Below are 15,127 nucleotides of genomic sequence, written 5' to 3' on the forward strand. Positions count from 1 at the left end.
AATTCAAATAAAATATAGTTTAGGGAGCAAACTGTATTTTACCCTAATAAAAAATGATGAAATAAAGTACAATAAATTTATATAAATCGAGACAAATACATAAAGTTCTGATGAAACTCTAATCATTGAGTGCGACTTTCTAGGCTCCATGCAGGTTAAAATATTTTAAATTTAAAACACTAGAAATTTTTTTTTTACTGCCAATCATTTATTGACTATGGATTAAACTTTGTTGTAAATAACTATTATTAGCTACGATTAAATAAAAATCGATTCAAAAATTGAACTTATTTATCATGAAAATCATTTTTCCTTCAACTATGAGCCAAGATAAATGTTTTTGCCATGTATTAGCACAATTTCAAATACTACGGCCAACAATCGTTGTATGGTCGTGATCAATAATTTTTTATTATAATTATTAATTTTTAATTATGACAATAATTATAATTTAATATTATATTTTTATAGCAAAAATACCATATTGAATTAGAAAAATATAATAAAACCCGTCCAACCAAGGTCCTATACACCCTATGGTGCTAACAAATTATTCAAACGAGAGAGGTAGGAAAAAAAAAACAGCCTCTAACAACGTATTTACTTATTTATATATTGGGTAAATTACACTACCTTTTTGAGTTTGATACACTTACCAATACCCCTTGTTATTTGAGAAGTTGTAAATATCTACTTCAAATAAAAAATAACTATATAGTTCCTAGACGGTGAAGTGGACATTACTATATAATCCTTGCTGAATTTAAAAAAAAAGAACATTTAAAAAATATAAAAAATTTTGAGGGTGGATAAATTAAATAATAATCTATAGGGAAATATTAGCTTATAAAATTATTTTAGAAAATTATAAAATATTATAAAATTATATTTTATAATCTAAAAGGGCATTTTGGAGTTCATCATAAAAATTGGATGAGAACCTAACGAAATGAGTTCGTAGTTAGACGAACATTAAAATCAGAGAGTATTTATAATTTTTCAAATAACGAAAAAATATTTATAATTATGTCAAATTTCAAGAGAAGATCGTAATTTAGTTTTTATGTATTTGTTTCATTTATCTTGGACCGAATTTCTTAGATGAATGTTCATTGAAGTAGGCCATTAATAATCATGTGCATACTTGGTACTAGATGTGGGAAAGTCTTGGTCTCTTCTTCAAATGTTTTAAATTTGAATTTCTGCACATGGAATTGTAGAGTCCACTACTTCATAATGACATCAATTTTGCATTTTATTTATATACCATAATTTAAGTCGTTTGTGATTTTGGTACCAATATTATTGACCACACCAAAATACATCCTTTATCTTCATAATTTTTCTCCTAATTAAGTCAATTCTCTGATAATTTTTAGCGAATTAGCATGTGCTGCTCACGTGCTCCATTAAATTGAGGGTTTGAGAGGAAAGAAAATTAGCCACATTTGGCGATATCATACAGAAAACAAGACTTTTCCGATTCCTCTCAAAGTGCCCACCTCTTCACGCCCAAAAATTCACTTTCCTTCGTCATAATTACAAATTTCTCTGAAGAAACCACAGTAATAGCAAAATAATAATAAATAATCAAGACTTTGACATAGAAAAGAAAGTTCCACACTTTCTAGGAAAAAAAAAATTTTGGTCCATTAACTTTATTCGCGATTAATTTTAGTACACTAACTTTTGTTGTTATCACATTTTGACAATAATTTACAGAAATGGGTCAATTAAGCACGGTGGCGAACGAAAATTGAATTTTTTGTCGGAAAATAGCATGTGCACGGCACATGCTCTTTAATTTGAGAATTTTTAGTTCCATGTGGCACTATAGTATTACATGGCACTTGAGGTGGCAATTTTTGTAGGGAAAAATGTTAATTTTCCCTCCCAAAGCCAATTACCAACTAATAAAAAGGGAAAAATAATCTCCATTGAGGGATGGGTTTCTCATCATCACCATTTTAGTAGCAAAAATTTTAGATTTCACACAATAATAAAGTGAATCGTAAAAAAGGGGAGAGAAATTAGGGCTGAAAAATTTGGGGAGTTCTGCTTCTAAAAAATTTGACAAGATGTACACGTCATTGTCTATATGGAAATACACGTGGCTATACTGGCTGCTTTTTCACCATGGCCTTGCCAAGTCAGCAATTTCCGGTGGAAATATTTAAATTAGCCGAAAAATTGGCAATAAAATCCTAATTTGTATTTAATTGATCAATTTCTGTAAATTATTGATCAAAATGTGATAACAACGAAAGTTAGTGTACTAAAATTAACCGTGGACAAAGTTAATAGACCAAATTTTATTTTTCCCACAGTTTTTTGCAGCCGATCTCATGTCTAATCGATCCACACAACAAAGTGAACCCACCCCATCGCAGAATCATGAAGCTTCCTTTTTTATTCTCATCCATTGCCAAGCTCAATTGCGAGGCCGCCACACAAGTGACATGTCGACATGTGCTAAATCCATCAAGAAGTTATGAAAAGTTGATTTGGGACGGAAGTTGCAAAAGTTTTTGAGTTAAAGGTCCAATTAATGTGCTGACCTCAATAATATTGTACCAGAATTGCTAATGTCTTAAGTTACGAGACGTAAAATGCAATTTTTCAGAAAATGATACGTTTGGCTTGTTCTTTTTAAATTAATTTACATCTAAATTTAACTGAGTGTCTATCCCGTCAAATTGTGTGCTTGATTTTCTACAATTGAAAAGTTTGGCATGTCTGCGGAAGGCAAATTTTCCCTCAATATACGGTTTTGACTAGTCCAATTGAAGGAACAAATAAATTCGCTTACACAAAGGAAATTATGTTAGACTTTTTCTTTTTTATTGAATTTTCAACTTTATTCAACTCATATTTGTTGAACGTCCATCTCATCTCAACTCGTTCGAGAGGAGATAATTTAATATTAATATCTTAATATGTTCCTTCAAAATCTTTGTTTGGCCTGACTCTAGTACCATATAAACAACCACTTGTAGCAAATTGTAAGAAGTTCAGTTAAAATTAATGATGCTGAAATGAAAAATCAGACAAGAACCCTAGCTGGAGTCTTGGACGAAATATTAACTGTCAAATAAAATCGGCCTATGTTTACATAATCACGAAAGTCAGACCAAGGGAACGTGTGAACAACGTTAACTGAATGCAATTGATGACCTGATGTCCTATAAATAGGGGGCATTACCAGTCATGGAATGCAAGATATAGTGTTATTACATATAATTAGATAAAGAACTGTAGGACAAAGTTTGGAGGTCTTTCCAGAAAACTTAGGTCGAAAATGGCGATCGAACGTGTTATAATCTTGGCACTCGTTGCCAGTAGCCTCATTGCCATGGCTTCTGCCATTGCTGGAACTGCCACTTTCTACACTGTTTACGTTCGTAAGTTCTCTCTCTCTCTCTACTAATGATTAACCAAATTTTAAACCGGATGGTTTTTTAAAAATTTGAAATAATTATATAACAAGTGTAATGCACTTGTCTTGTGATTAGTGTTTAGATGAAGAAAAGTGATGATAAATGTATCAAACTTACTATAGAATTGGTTTAATTCGACCGAATCTAGTTTAAAATTCGCTTGAATAATACGACAATATCACACTACAAAAAATGCAAACTTTAGCTATGTATCATGGTTAAAAACAAATAGCCATAATAATAGTTATTGACCATGGTCATGCAGCGGTTGTTGGCTGTGGTATCCATGAGGGTAACAAAAATATTTGTCATTGTTTAGCTATGGCAAATACCTTTTTCTTGATAAAAAATCTATGTTTTTGAATTGATTTTATTTAATTATGGTCAATAAAAATTAATTACTATAATTTTTAGCCCATAACTATTAAAATTGTAGCCGATAGTAATTTTTTTTTAGTGTGAGCTGTAAAAGTTTGTAAGTATATATGCGTGCGTGTGATTCATTGTTTTTGCACTGAAACATTGAACAAACATTCTTCTTACTAGACAATTTTTTCTTTTTATTAAGTGAAGTGATCATATACTAATTATCAATATCACATAACTATATCTAATAAAAAGTTACTATAAAGTAGAATAGCATCCCAAGTAGATTTCGAACACATGACCTTATACAATAATCCACGAACTTTCTAGACATGGGAGAAAAGAGAAAACAACATAGAGGCTCAATTTTGATGAAAAATCCCATGTCTAAATTTAAGATTAACGGTCGTCCCATGTTTGCAGCGTCTGCATGCTATGGATTCCAGGACCAGGGGACGATGATAGCAGCAGCTAATCCTGCTCTGTACAACAATGGTGCGGCCTGTGGAAGAAGTTACAGGGTTCGATGCACTGGACGGACCAACGATGGCGTACTTCAGCCCTGCCGCAATGGTGAAATTACAGTGAGGATTGTTGATCTCTGTCCAGGATGTGGACCCGACCAGCTGGATCTCTCCCAGGAAGCTTTCTCCATGATTGCTGACCCTAATGCTGGAAGAATCCGTATTGATTACAACCCGTGAGTAGACCTTGTATTTTGGTTCTAAAAAACACACTTATTTAGAAAAAATAAATTGAAATATTCGACTTAGATTCAAATTATGGAAAAATTGCTATTTTAGTTTCATAATTATAAGAGATAGGCAATTTTAGTGCCGGAATTCAAATTTTCAATGAAGCCATACGATTTTGAAAAATCGGTCTTTTAACCTAATGTCAGCACAAAATTCTGCCAGGTAGCAATTTTCTAGCTAATTTTACCATTAATTTGTTAATTTTTTAAAATTACAAAACTTAGTTACGGAATTCAATTTCAATAGATCTAAAATTACCGACCCTTATAATTACAGGACTAAAATTACAATATTCCTTTTAATTACCATACCACATTCGTTAAAAATAATTAATGCATCGTTAGACACATTTCTTTTTCAAAAAATATTGAAATTAACTCAGCTCGAGCTTAGTTAGAAACCCAAAAAAATGAAATATTCGTAAATATATTAAGTTACTTCATCTCAATTAATTTGCTTAAATAAGATCCATTCAAGCTCGATATAAATAAAATAAGAACCAAATTGAAATACTATTCTTGAAACTGGATAAAAATTAAAAAATGTTTCAAACATAATATCTTGCACTCAATTCAATTTTTCCACTCCATATATATATAAAAAACACATGTACATATTATCACTGAATCTGGTTCTTCTGGAAATGTGCAGGGCATAAGGTGGCATCCAACTTCAGCTTTCCAAGAATAAGCTTTATGGAATGTTATTTATGTGGTATATGTAAACTAGTTGTTGTGGAATAAATGATGTATGGAAATCAGTGCAGATTTCTGCGGATGTTACTTGTAATACTTCCATTAAATGAAATAAAGATAAAGTTTTATTACTTTCTTCCAAACACTGCTCCTACTTCTAAAACTTTAGAAAAAAATTACATTTCAGACAAAAGCTTAACTTGACTTTGTTATAAATAACTTCAACTTCATTTCAACCTATTTTACCCTCAATATGATTATCTTAATTCCATTTTACCCTTCTAATTCAATGTATTCTTTAGGTTTTCTTCAATAGGTTGATTACATTTAAACTTCCTTTAAAAATATAAAATTGTACTTTATCTCCATATAAAAAACAAGATATATAGTACAGAAGATTATTGTAATGAAATTAATTTTATAGCTAACGAGATAGATTAACAATGGATATTTCATTATAAACTTGTGTACGTAGACACCGAAATATTACAGTCCTGTAGATAATTAATAAGATCAACTAGCGATGTATATTCCATAGCAATGTATATATATTACAAATATTCAAAGAAAATGAGGTACATAGGCAACGAAGTGCTACAAATATTGCAACAAAGTGTACATTAGTTCAATTTTTATTACTTACATATATATTAAATTAGCTATGCCTTAATGTTTCGTTAATATTTTCATTGCTAGTACAACGGATTATTTGTTATAAATTTAAGGAATTTTTTTTAGTCCAATAACTTGGCTCTAGTTCAATTAGTACAACGGTGGCTGATTTTTCTAATTTTCGCTAGAAATTAGCATGTGTGCGGCATATGCCATTGAATTTGGGGATATTTTAATCTCATTTGGCACTAAAAACTGACGTGGCAGATGAACTGAATTTATTTTGTTAAGTAATTATATTTTTTAGTCCACTAACTTTGTTCATGGTCTAATTTGTCTAATGTGGCACTAAAGAATGACTTGACATTTGAAGTGGATATATATATTTTTTTATCTCTTCTTTGCCACATAAACACTTTTGTTAAAAAAGGTCAAATTTACATAAAAACAAGCTTTGAATTTATATTTTATACTAGCTTCCGTTACACGTGATCTGTGCATGCATATAATAAATAATCTTACACATTTTAAAATATATTATAAATTAGAATAAAATATATAACTCAGTATACCAGCTTATAAACATATATATTATCTACAAAAAAAAATATAAACACATTAAATTAAAGATAATTATAAATATTTATTTTTTAAATACTTAATAATTATATATTATAAAAATCAATTATTTTATAAATAATTATAGATTATATAGATAAAACATATAAATAATTTTATTTTATTTTGTTATAGATAATTATTCTATTTAATTATAAATTATAGATAAAACATACATATAATTTTAATTTTATAAAAAGTACATTAAAATTATAGGTGATTCTTATTTTATATCATATAATACATATGTTGCGGAATGACTAATGGTGACCAAGTCCTTGCCCTCTTAGCCTTGTTTTTAGCTTATTTTAACAAACAAATTCAAATCTTTTTGCTAAACATAAACATATCCGTTTCATTATGTGGGGATGGGATAGAGTCCTATTTGTTTCAACAACTTAGACATGGCTCTATAAATAGGCTTGGGTTCATTTCATTTTTCACACAAAAAAAAATATCGAGAGCCTCTTCTTCTCTTCTAACTCCTTTCATTTCTGAGTGCTATTTTTGTTCGTTATTCTAAGCTTTCTTTCACGAATGCACGTGTAAGACAGTAATAGCTGTGTTAACCTTGGGGAGCGATCGGTTTATACTATCTGCACCACAGTAGTACCGAAATTTCGCTTTCAAGGCAATGGTTTTCCACGGCACAGACTTTCATTTTTTCCAACAGTTGAAAGCGAAAATATTGTTATAATGGCTGTTCCAATTGCTAAAATACTGCCTGACCTCTCCAAACCGGAGCCACTTGACGGGACCAACTATAAACGATGATCACAAAAGTTGCTCATATTTTTTGAACAATTGGACGTGGATTATGTGCTGTTCCAGAATCCACCGGAAACTCCAGCAGAAATCTCCACTCTTGCCATTATTGCAGCGGCAATTCTCGCAGAAGGGACGTCTACAAAATCTGAGCATGAGATAAAAATTGAAATACGACAGAGACAATAAAACGGTGAGAGGTCATCTGCTCAATCATATGAATAATTCTCTGTTCGATTTATTTGTCAACTATAAGAGTGCCAAAGAAATCTGGACTACAATGGAGGCAAGATACGGAGGTGATGACGCTGGAAGAAAAAAGTACGTCGTCAGCAAATGGCTTCAATATCAAATGGTCAATGAGAAGCCTATAATGGACCAAATCCATGAGTACGAGAACCTAGTAACTGAAGTGCTGAGCAAGGGTATGAAAATGTGTGAAATTTTACAAGCCAACGTACTACTGTAGAAATTCCCTCCTACTTGGAGTGAATATCTCAACCACTTGAAGCACAAGAAAAAAGATCTAACACTTCAAGAACTAATCAGCCATATGAGAACAGAGGAAGCAAATCGCCTAAAACATAAGGAAACGTCTCTCTCTTCTGTTTCAGTTAAAGCTAACCTTGTTGAGTCTGCTGGATTTAAAAATAGGTTTTCCCAGAATAAAGGAAAAGTTTTACAAAAGAACAATCAACACAAGACGTTCAAAGGACATGGCGGCAAGATCCAAAAGCACAAAATATCGTGCTACTGCTGTGGGAAACTAGGACACAAAGCATACCAGTGCTACCAAAGAAAGGATCAATAAAAGACAAAGCAAAAACCAACCACTAAATCTACTCCACAAGTCAACCTAGCTGAGAATGATGAGATCATCGCTGCGGTAGTTGTAGAAGCCAACTTAGTAGAAAATAAAGAAGACTGGATACTAGATACTGGCGCATCCAGGCATTTATGCTTCAACAAAGCATTATTGCATGAACTTAGTAACGCAACAGACGGCGAGTGTGTCTTCATCGGAAACTCTACAACCGCCGGGGTCTTGGGTAAAGGAAAGATCTTTCTTAAACTTACTTCTGGCAAAACACTTGCTTTGAATTATGTACTGTATGTGCCTTCCTTATGTAGAAATCTAGTTTCTGGTAGTTTATTGGATAAAGTTGGCTTGAAAATTGTGTTAGAATCTAATAAGGTTATAATCATTAGGAATAATAACTTTGTAGGAAAGGGATACTCTGGTGGTTTATTTGTTCTAAATACTGTTTCGCCTGCCATTAATAAAATTTCTTCCAGTTCAACTTATTTTATGAATCTGTTGATATTTGGCATGGTAGATTAGGACATGTAAACTATTCCTCTATTAAAAGGTTGAAAGCTATGAATCTTATAAATATTTTTGACACAAACGGATGCTTTAGATGTGGAGTCTGTGTAGAGGTAAAATACGTAAAGAAACCTTTTAAACCCATCACATCTAGAAGTACTGAATTACTAGAATTAATCTACTCGGATCTAGCTGATTTCAAAAATATATTAAGCAAGGGTGGTAAAAAATATTATATCTCCTTCGTTGATGATTTTTCTAGATACACTAGAATTTATTTATTAAAATCAAAAGATGAGGCTGCTGAAATGTTTTTGAAATTTAAGGCTGAATTCGAAAATCAATTAGATAAGAAGATTAAAAGACTTAGATCTGATACAGGTGAGAAATACAATACTAAATTCTTAAAAGAATTTTGTGAGATTAATGGAATAATCCATGAACTGTCTGCTCCATATACACCTCAACAAAATAGCATAGCCGAACGAAAAAATAGAACTCTAAAAGAAATGACGAATGCTATGCTTTTAAGCTCAGGAATGCCTGATGATATGTGGGGGGAAGCAACTTTATCTGCATGTTATATCCTTAATAGAGTCCCACATAAAGAATTGGATAAAACTCCTTATGAATTATGGAAAGCATTTGCTCCTAACCTTAAACTTCTTAAGGTGTGGGATTGTCTAGCTAAAGTAGCATATCCAGATTTTAAGAAAACAAACATAGAACCTAAAACCTTTGACTGTGTGTCTATTGGATATGCCCAAAATAGTGCTGCATATAGATTTATGTGTTTAAATGATAACTCTTTTGTGAATCAAGAGATGCTGAATTTTTTGAACTTGTTTTTCCATTAGTTAAAACTTCTAAAACGGACATAGCCTCGTCAAGCAATAAACCTTTGTTAACTTCCTCTAATTCTATTGTGAATGAACCCAGAAGAAGTAAAAGACAAAAAACTGAACATAGTTTTGGACCAGACTTTTTAACTGTCTTCCTAAAGGAAGACCAAGAAAAGATAAATGAAGACTTTTGTTTCAATATTTTTAGTTGAAGATGATCCTAAGACATATACGAAAGCAATAACCTCCACAGACTCTAGTTTCTGGAAGGAAGCCATTAAAAATGAACCAGATTCTATAATGTTAAATCATACTTGACATTTAGTAGATTTGCCTATAAGAAATAAGCCTATAAAATGCAAATGGGTCTTCCAGAAAAAATTGAAACTAGATGGACCAATAGACAAATTTAATTCACGATTAGTGGTTGTGGGTTTTACACAAAAGAAAGACATAGACTATTTTGACACATATTCACCTGTGACAAAGATTGCAACCATTAGAACTCTAGTTGCACTGTCAGCTATTCTTAGCTTAATAATCCATCAAATGGATGTAAAAACAGCCTTTCTAAATAGAGACTTGGAAGAAGAAATATATATGGAATAACCAGAGGGGTTTATTATACCTAGCCAAGTTTGTAAACTTAGAAAATCACTATATGGATTAAAACAAGCACCCAAACAATGGTATGAAAAAGTTGATCATACTTTAAAAACTAATGGATGCAAAACAAATGTATCAGGTACATGTGTATACTCAAAATTATTTGGGACAAAATGTGTTATTATATGCCTATATGTCGATGATATGCTGATTTGTTGCAGCAACATAGAAAGACTTGATTCAACCAAAAGATTCTTATCAGCACAATTTGACATGTAAGATCTAGGAGAAGCTGATGTAATCCTAGGTATTAAAATTAGAAAAATAGAAAATTGGTTCTCTCTTTGTCAGTCTCACTACATAAAGAAAGTTTTGGACAAGTTCGGTGGTCAAGATCAAATACCAGTCAAGGGGGCGACGGGCCCACTGTTGGGAGGATTTTTTTAAAATTCATATTAATATATACTAATATAAAATGAAAAGTTTCTCCACACTAGCTAATAAACGACGGTAAATAATACCGCTGTACTAATTTTTAAAAAAGTCAAAAATACCCTTTATAAGAAAATAGCTAACTTTTTCAAATTTTCAAAATTTAAATTTATCGGTTAAATCATTATTTTTCTTTCTTGTTTTTTATTATGGTAATCTACTAGTTTATATATTTTACTCTTATTTATAATATATTTTAAAGCGTAAAAAGTTATTTATTATATGCATGTATAAACGACATGCCACAACGACTATTTATATAATAATTTTATTTTATAATTATGTATATATTTATATAATTAAGCAATTAAATGACACATCAGCAATTTCCGTCCATTTTATTGAAAAATTGGCTCCTAAACCCTAAATCGAATGAATTTGACGTAGTTTTGCAACATAGTGTATAAAAATTGAGGAAAAATTATTTTTTTAGTTTGCTAAGTATGCCTAATATTAATTTTAGTCCGATAACTATACCCATTTTTTTAAAATCTAGTAACTTCAAAAATTGATCAAGAAAGATCTTTCGATGGACGGTTTTTCTTTTTATGACCAGAAATATTACGCGGCATGCTAGTTGAATATAATTTGGTGGTTTTTAAACTTATGTGGCAATTGAGATAAGGTGAAAAATATGTTGGATATAGTTTGAACTAGAATATAATTTATAAAACTAACATTACTTTTTTCAAAAACAAATAAACCCCCCACCCGTCTCCCTGTTCCTACCCCTCACCCCAGATCCTTCCCCGCAGCTCCTACGTACCCTCCTCCCCCCGCCTCCAGTGGCCCCGTCACCCGGCTGTCCCTACCCTTCTCCCCACCCCCAACACCCCGCATTGAGGGGGTTGACGCCAAAATTTGGGTGATTGCATCGCCTAGAGGTGCGGGTCGACGGCTTTGCCCTCTACTGTGGTCGGCGATGCTGTCGCGGGGAGAGGACGCCGCTGTCCTCCTCTGTAGTGGCGAGAGGATACCCAATTAATAATTTAATTTTAATTAATTTGATTAAATATAATTAGAAAATTTTAAACTAAATAATAAATTTTATTAAAATATATTTAAAATAAATAATTATTCAAATTAATTAATAATTTTTTTATAATTAATAGAATATTTATTCATATAAATATTTAATTTGAAAAATAAATTTATTATATTAATTTTTGTATTGAAATTATAATTTAATCTTGCAATTTGGAATCACATAATCTTAAAATTGTACATATTTTTCTAGAATTTTTATATTAAAATAATATTCGGTCAATACTAATGGCCACATATTACCTATAGTTGTACACGTGTATCAATTGCCGGAAGTTCAACAACTTACATGCCACGCTGACAATTTCCGGCTATTTTGCAAAATCTCATCGAAATATTCTCTACAAACTCCTAATTTTGATTAAATTTTATCGGATTATAAAAGTTAAAGGACTTAAGAAAATTCAAGATAGTCACCAGACTAAAATTAATATTGGGCATATTTAAGGAACTAAAAAAATAATTTTTTTAAAATTGATAACTACAAAATTAATGAACTAAAATTGAACGAGGACAAAATTAATGGACCAAACTTTTTTTCCCCCAAATTTGAACAAACATGTTATCTATCATTAGAATTAGTTGGAACGCTGTAATATTCCGTCACTATTTCCGTTCCTAGCGATGGATTATCTACAGTGGAATAAAAGTGTAATATATTTATTACAAATTAGCTATAAAATTTGATACCGCAACAACTTAAACTTTTGTTAGTGCAACAGCTTAACTACAAATTTTGCGTAGAAAATAAAATTTTGAAATAAATCTATAGAATATCTTAATTACCGATAAGTAATGAAGAGTTTGATAAATATGTTTTGCAATTTTTATTGTCAGTGGAATATATTAACTACCAATATTCTGAAGAAAATATAAAAAAATAACTTAAAATAATAACTTGATATCATAAAATAGAAAACCAATATGTAATTTTCTATGGATTTCAAGTTAATAGTTTCACTAGTATTTAAATTTTGCCATTTAAGTGCAAAGTTATTGCAATGAATTCAACTATATGTTCAACTGTTCATAATTAACCTTAACAAAATATAAAATATGAACATTAATATTTATTTGTTTTAATATATTTATATGACTTACATGTAGAGTCTGAATGATATGATAAATATGTGCTGAGTCCCAATTATTTATATTATAGAATACGTTTTTTTCATAAAAATATAATTTAATTATTTGTACTTTTCAAAAATCAATTAGCTCACATATTTTTCATACAATTTGTTATTTTCATAAAATTCAATCTGTAGTTGTAGAATTTATTCCAATTTTTTATAACAAATAAGTTCATTTTAATCATTTGTGGCGAAATAAATTTAGGACGTAGGTGGGTTATTAAAACCTAAAGTATATGTGTACAAAACAAGTATATATATATATATATATATATATATATATGAAAATTAGAATACTTCATTTTTTGTATATATTCTAAAGTGACCAGTAATACCCATGATTTTTAATTAGGTGCAGATGTCATTTACGTATTATACATATGCCATACTATATTAAATATATAATTTCCTAGTTTATTGGATAATTCACAATTCTTTTTTATCTAAAAAATTCTAACTTTATGGAAATTAAAGTTATTTATTAGTATGTCGTATACCACTTGACGATGATATATTCTAACATGAAACATTTTTTAATGCATATTATATTAATGATGCGTGCGTTCAATTTACTGTAAAATGAAAATAAACAAAGATTAAATGTATTTTTGGTCCCATACCTTAATTATTCTTAATTTCCGTTCTTTAACTTTTTGGAATAGTATTTTGATTATGAATCTTTTTAATTTTCACGATTTTAGTCATTTTGTACACCGAAACTTACCTCCACCAGTGGGAAGGTTGAACTCCGATGAAAAAAGATTGAAATTATGAAAATTTAAGAGATGGAGGACTAAAATGCTAACCTAGAAAGTAAAAGGACAAAACTACTGAATAAATGCCCCAATTTTAAAATATGACGTGAGTGGCATATGTTGTTTTCCGGTGAAAAGAGTGAACTTTGACGAAAAAATGACGATTACAAAAATTAAAAGGAATAATTACACTGTTCTGCAATAAAATTTGGTGTAATTGCATATAAATCCTTGTAGTTTGAAATATTACATCTTACACCTTTGATGTTTGCTTTCGTCAAGTAAATAAGTTGCTCCTTTTGTCAAAATTCACTGAATCTGATGATATTAATAAAAACTCGAATAAAAATTCATATTTTACCCAAATTGACCTATTACCGATTTATTGCATGTTAAATAAATTTTTTATGACCAAATTATTCTTACACATGTTCAATACTTAATGTATTTGAGGAGGTATATCTTTACCGTTATAAGGGTATTTTAATTACATATGATTTACTTGACTTGCAAGAAGTCAATAAACAGACAACCGAGGCAAATATCGATTTTCATCCAATTTTTTGTTAATATAAATAAATTTAGTGAATTTAACTAATTGAAGGATCTATTTGGTAAACAAAAGCAAACTTGGGATTTAAATATAATTTTTCAAATTACAGAGAGTTTGTGTATTACACCAAACATTAGGGAAAGGGAGTGAGGATACAGGACCAAAATGCTATTCTAAAAAATTAAAGGGCGAAAATATCAAATAACTTAAATTACGAATCAAAATTGCATTTAAGTGAATAAATAATATCATAGTTTTTATATTTGTGATGATCCAAGAAAATTATTCTATAATTTTAAACCAGAAAATATAAAAACATCAAGATACATATATATTAAAGCACATATGCCAAAAAGAATAAATTAGAATAAGAAAACACTAGCAATACATTTTTTTTTGGGTAAACGTAATTTTTATTAATAAAAAACATACATAATAGTACAACAAAGTTCTTCAGTTGGTTTCTCCCTCAACAGGCCAAGGGAGAATATGTCCCATAAAACTAATAAAGATTTGAATGGTGTGTGCATATCTAGTTTTATAGTTTTACGAATATGGGTGTATATCTATTTTAGAAAAGAGTTTTAATTTTCTTTTATCTTGTTTAAATGTATTCAACAATTTGAATGCACCAATGTATTGAATTAATTTTAAATTTAAATATTTCAAATGATATAATAAATTACATATTAAAAAAATCACTAGTAGAATTAAGAGACATGACCAATTCTATTTTATGCTTGATTAAAAAACAAGGCTAAAATTAGCAGACACTATCTTAACGAAAGGAAAGCAATAAAAAAGGATTTAGTAAGCTCGGTTACTTTGTTGGAAGATTTTGGTGATTCGAGAACTATTATTTAGAGTTTGTTAGAGTAATTTTAGCTGGTTTGATTTAGTCTTGGTAATTAGCTAAATAAATGCTTAGTGACCTATATTTTTCATTAGTTCTGTTACTTGCGTGGCTTTATAAAAACCTAGATCTTTCTTCAATAAAGTATTCCAGTTGTTTTGTGTTATTTTCTGCAGTATTTCTTAACATCTAACAATTGGTATCAGAGCCTGCACTGGGCTTGTAGAAACTAGAGAGAGAAGTTGCAGTCTTCAAGTGAGCAGATGCTGAGAGA

General features: G+C 30.2%; 1 protein-coding gene across 1 annotated transcript; it reads left to right on the plus strand.

Moving 5' to 3' along the window:
• The first annotated feature begins 3,211 nt into the window (after positions 1 to 3,211).
• LOC105155647 (EG45-like domain containing protein) lies at positions 3,212 to 5,384 on the plus strand. Its single transcript, XM_011071549.3, has 3 exons — positions 3,212 to 3,401; positions 4,227 to 4,503; positions 5,210 to 5,384. The coding sequence occupies exons 1-3, from the start codon at positions 3,299 to 3,301 to the stop codon at positions 5,214 to 5,216; spliced, it is 387 nt and encodes a 128-aa protein (XP_011069851.1). The 5' UTR covers positions 3,212 to 3,298; the 3' UTR covers positions 5,217 to 5,384.
• Positions 5,385 to 15,127: the final 9,743 nt, after the last annotated feature.

Source organism: Sesamum indicum, linkage group LG2 (assembly GCF_026168435.1).
Source record: "Sesamum indicum cultivar Baizhima isolate 11 linkage group LG2, ASM2616843v1, whole genome shotgun sequence".
Taxonomy (NCBI): Eukaryota; Viridiplantae; Streptophyta; class Magnoliopsida; order Lamiales; family Pedaliaceae; genus Sesamum; species Sesamum indicum.

Bases quoted from the DNA above. Each gene is read 5' to 3' on its own strand.
- LOC105155647 (XM_011071549.3), top strand. From the start codon at position 3,299: ATGGCGATCGAACGTGTTATAATCTTGGCACTCGTTGCCAGTAGCCTC. The intron at 3,402-4,226 runs GTAAGTTCTCTC...CCATGTTTGCAG, and splicing joins TTTCTACACTGTTTACGTTC to CGTCTGCATGCTATGGATTC.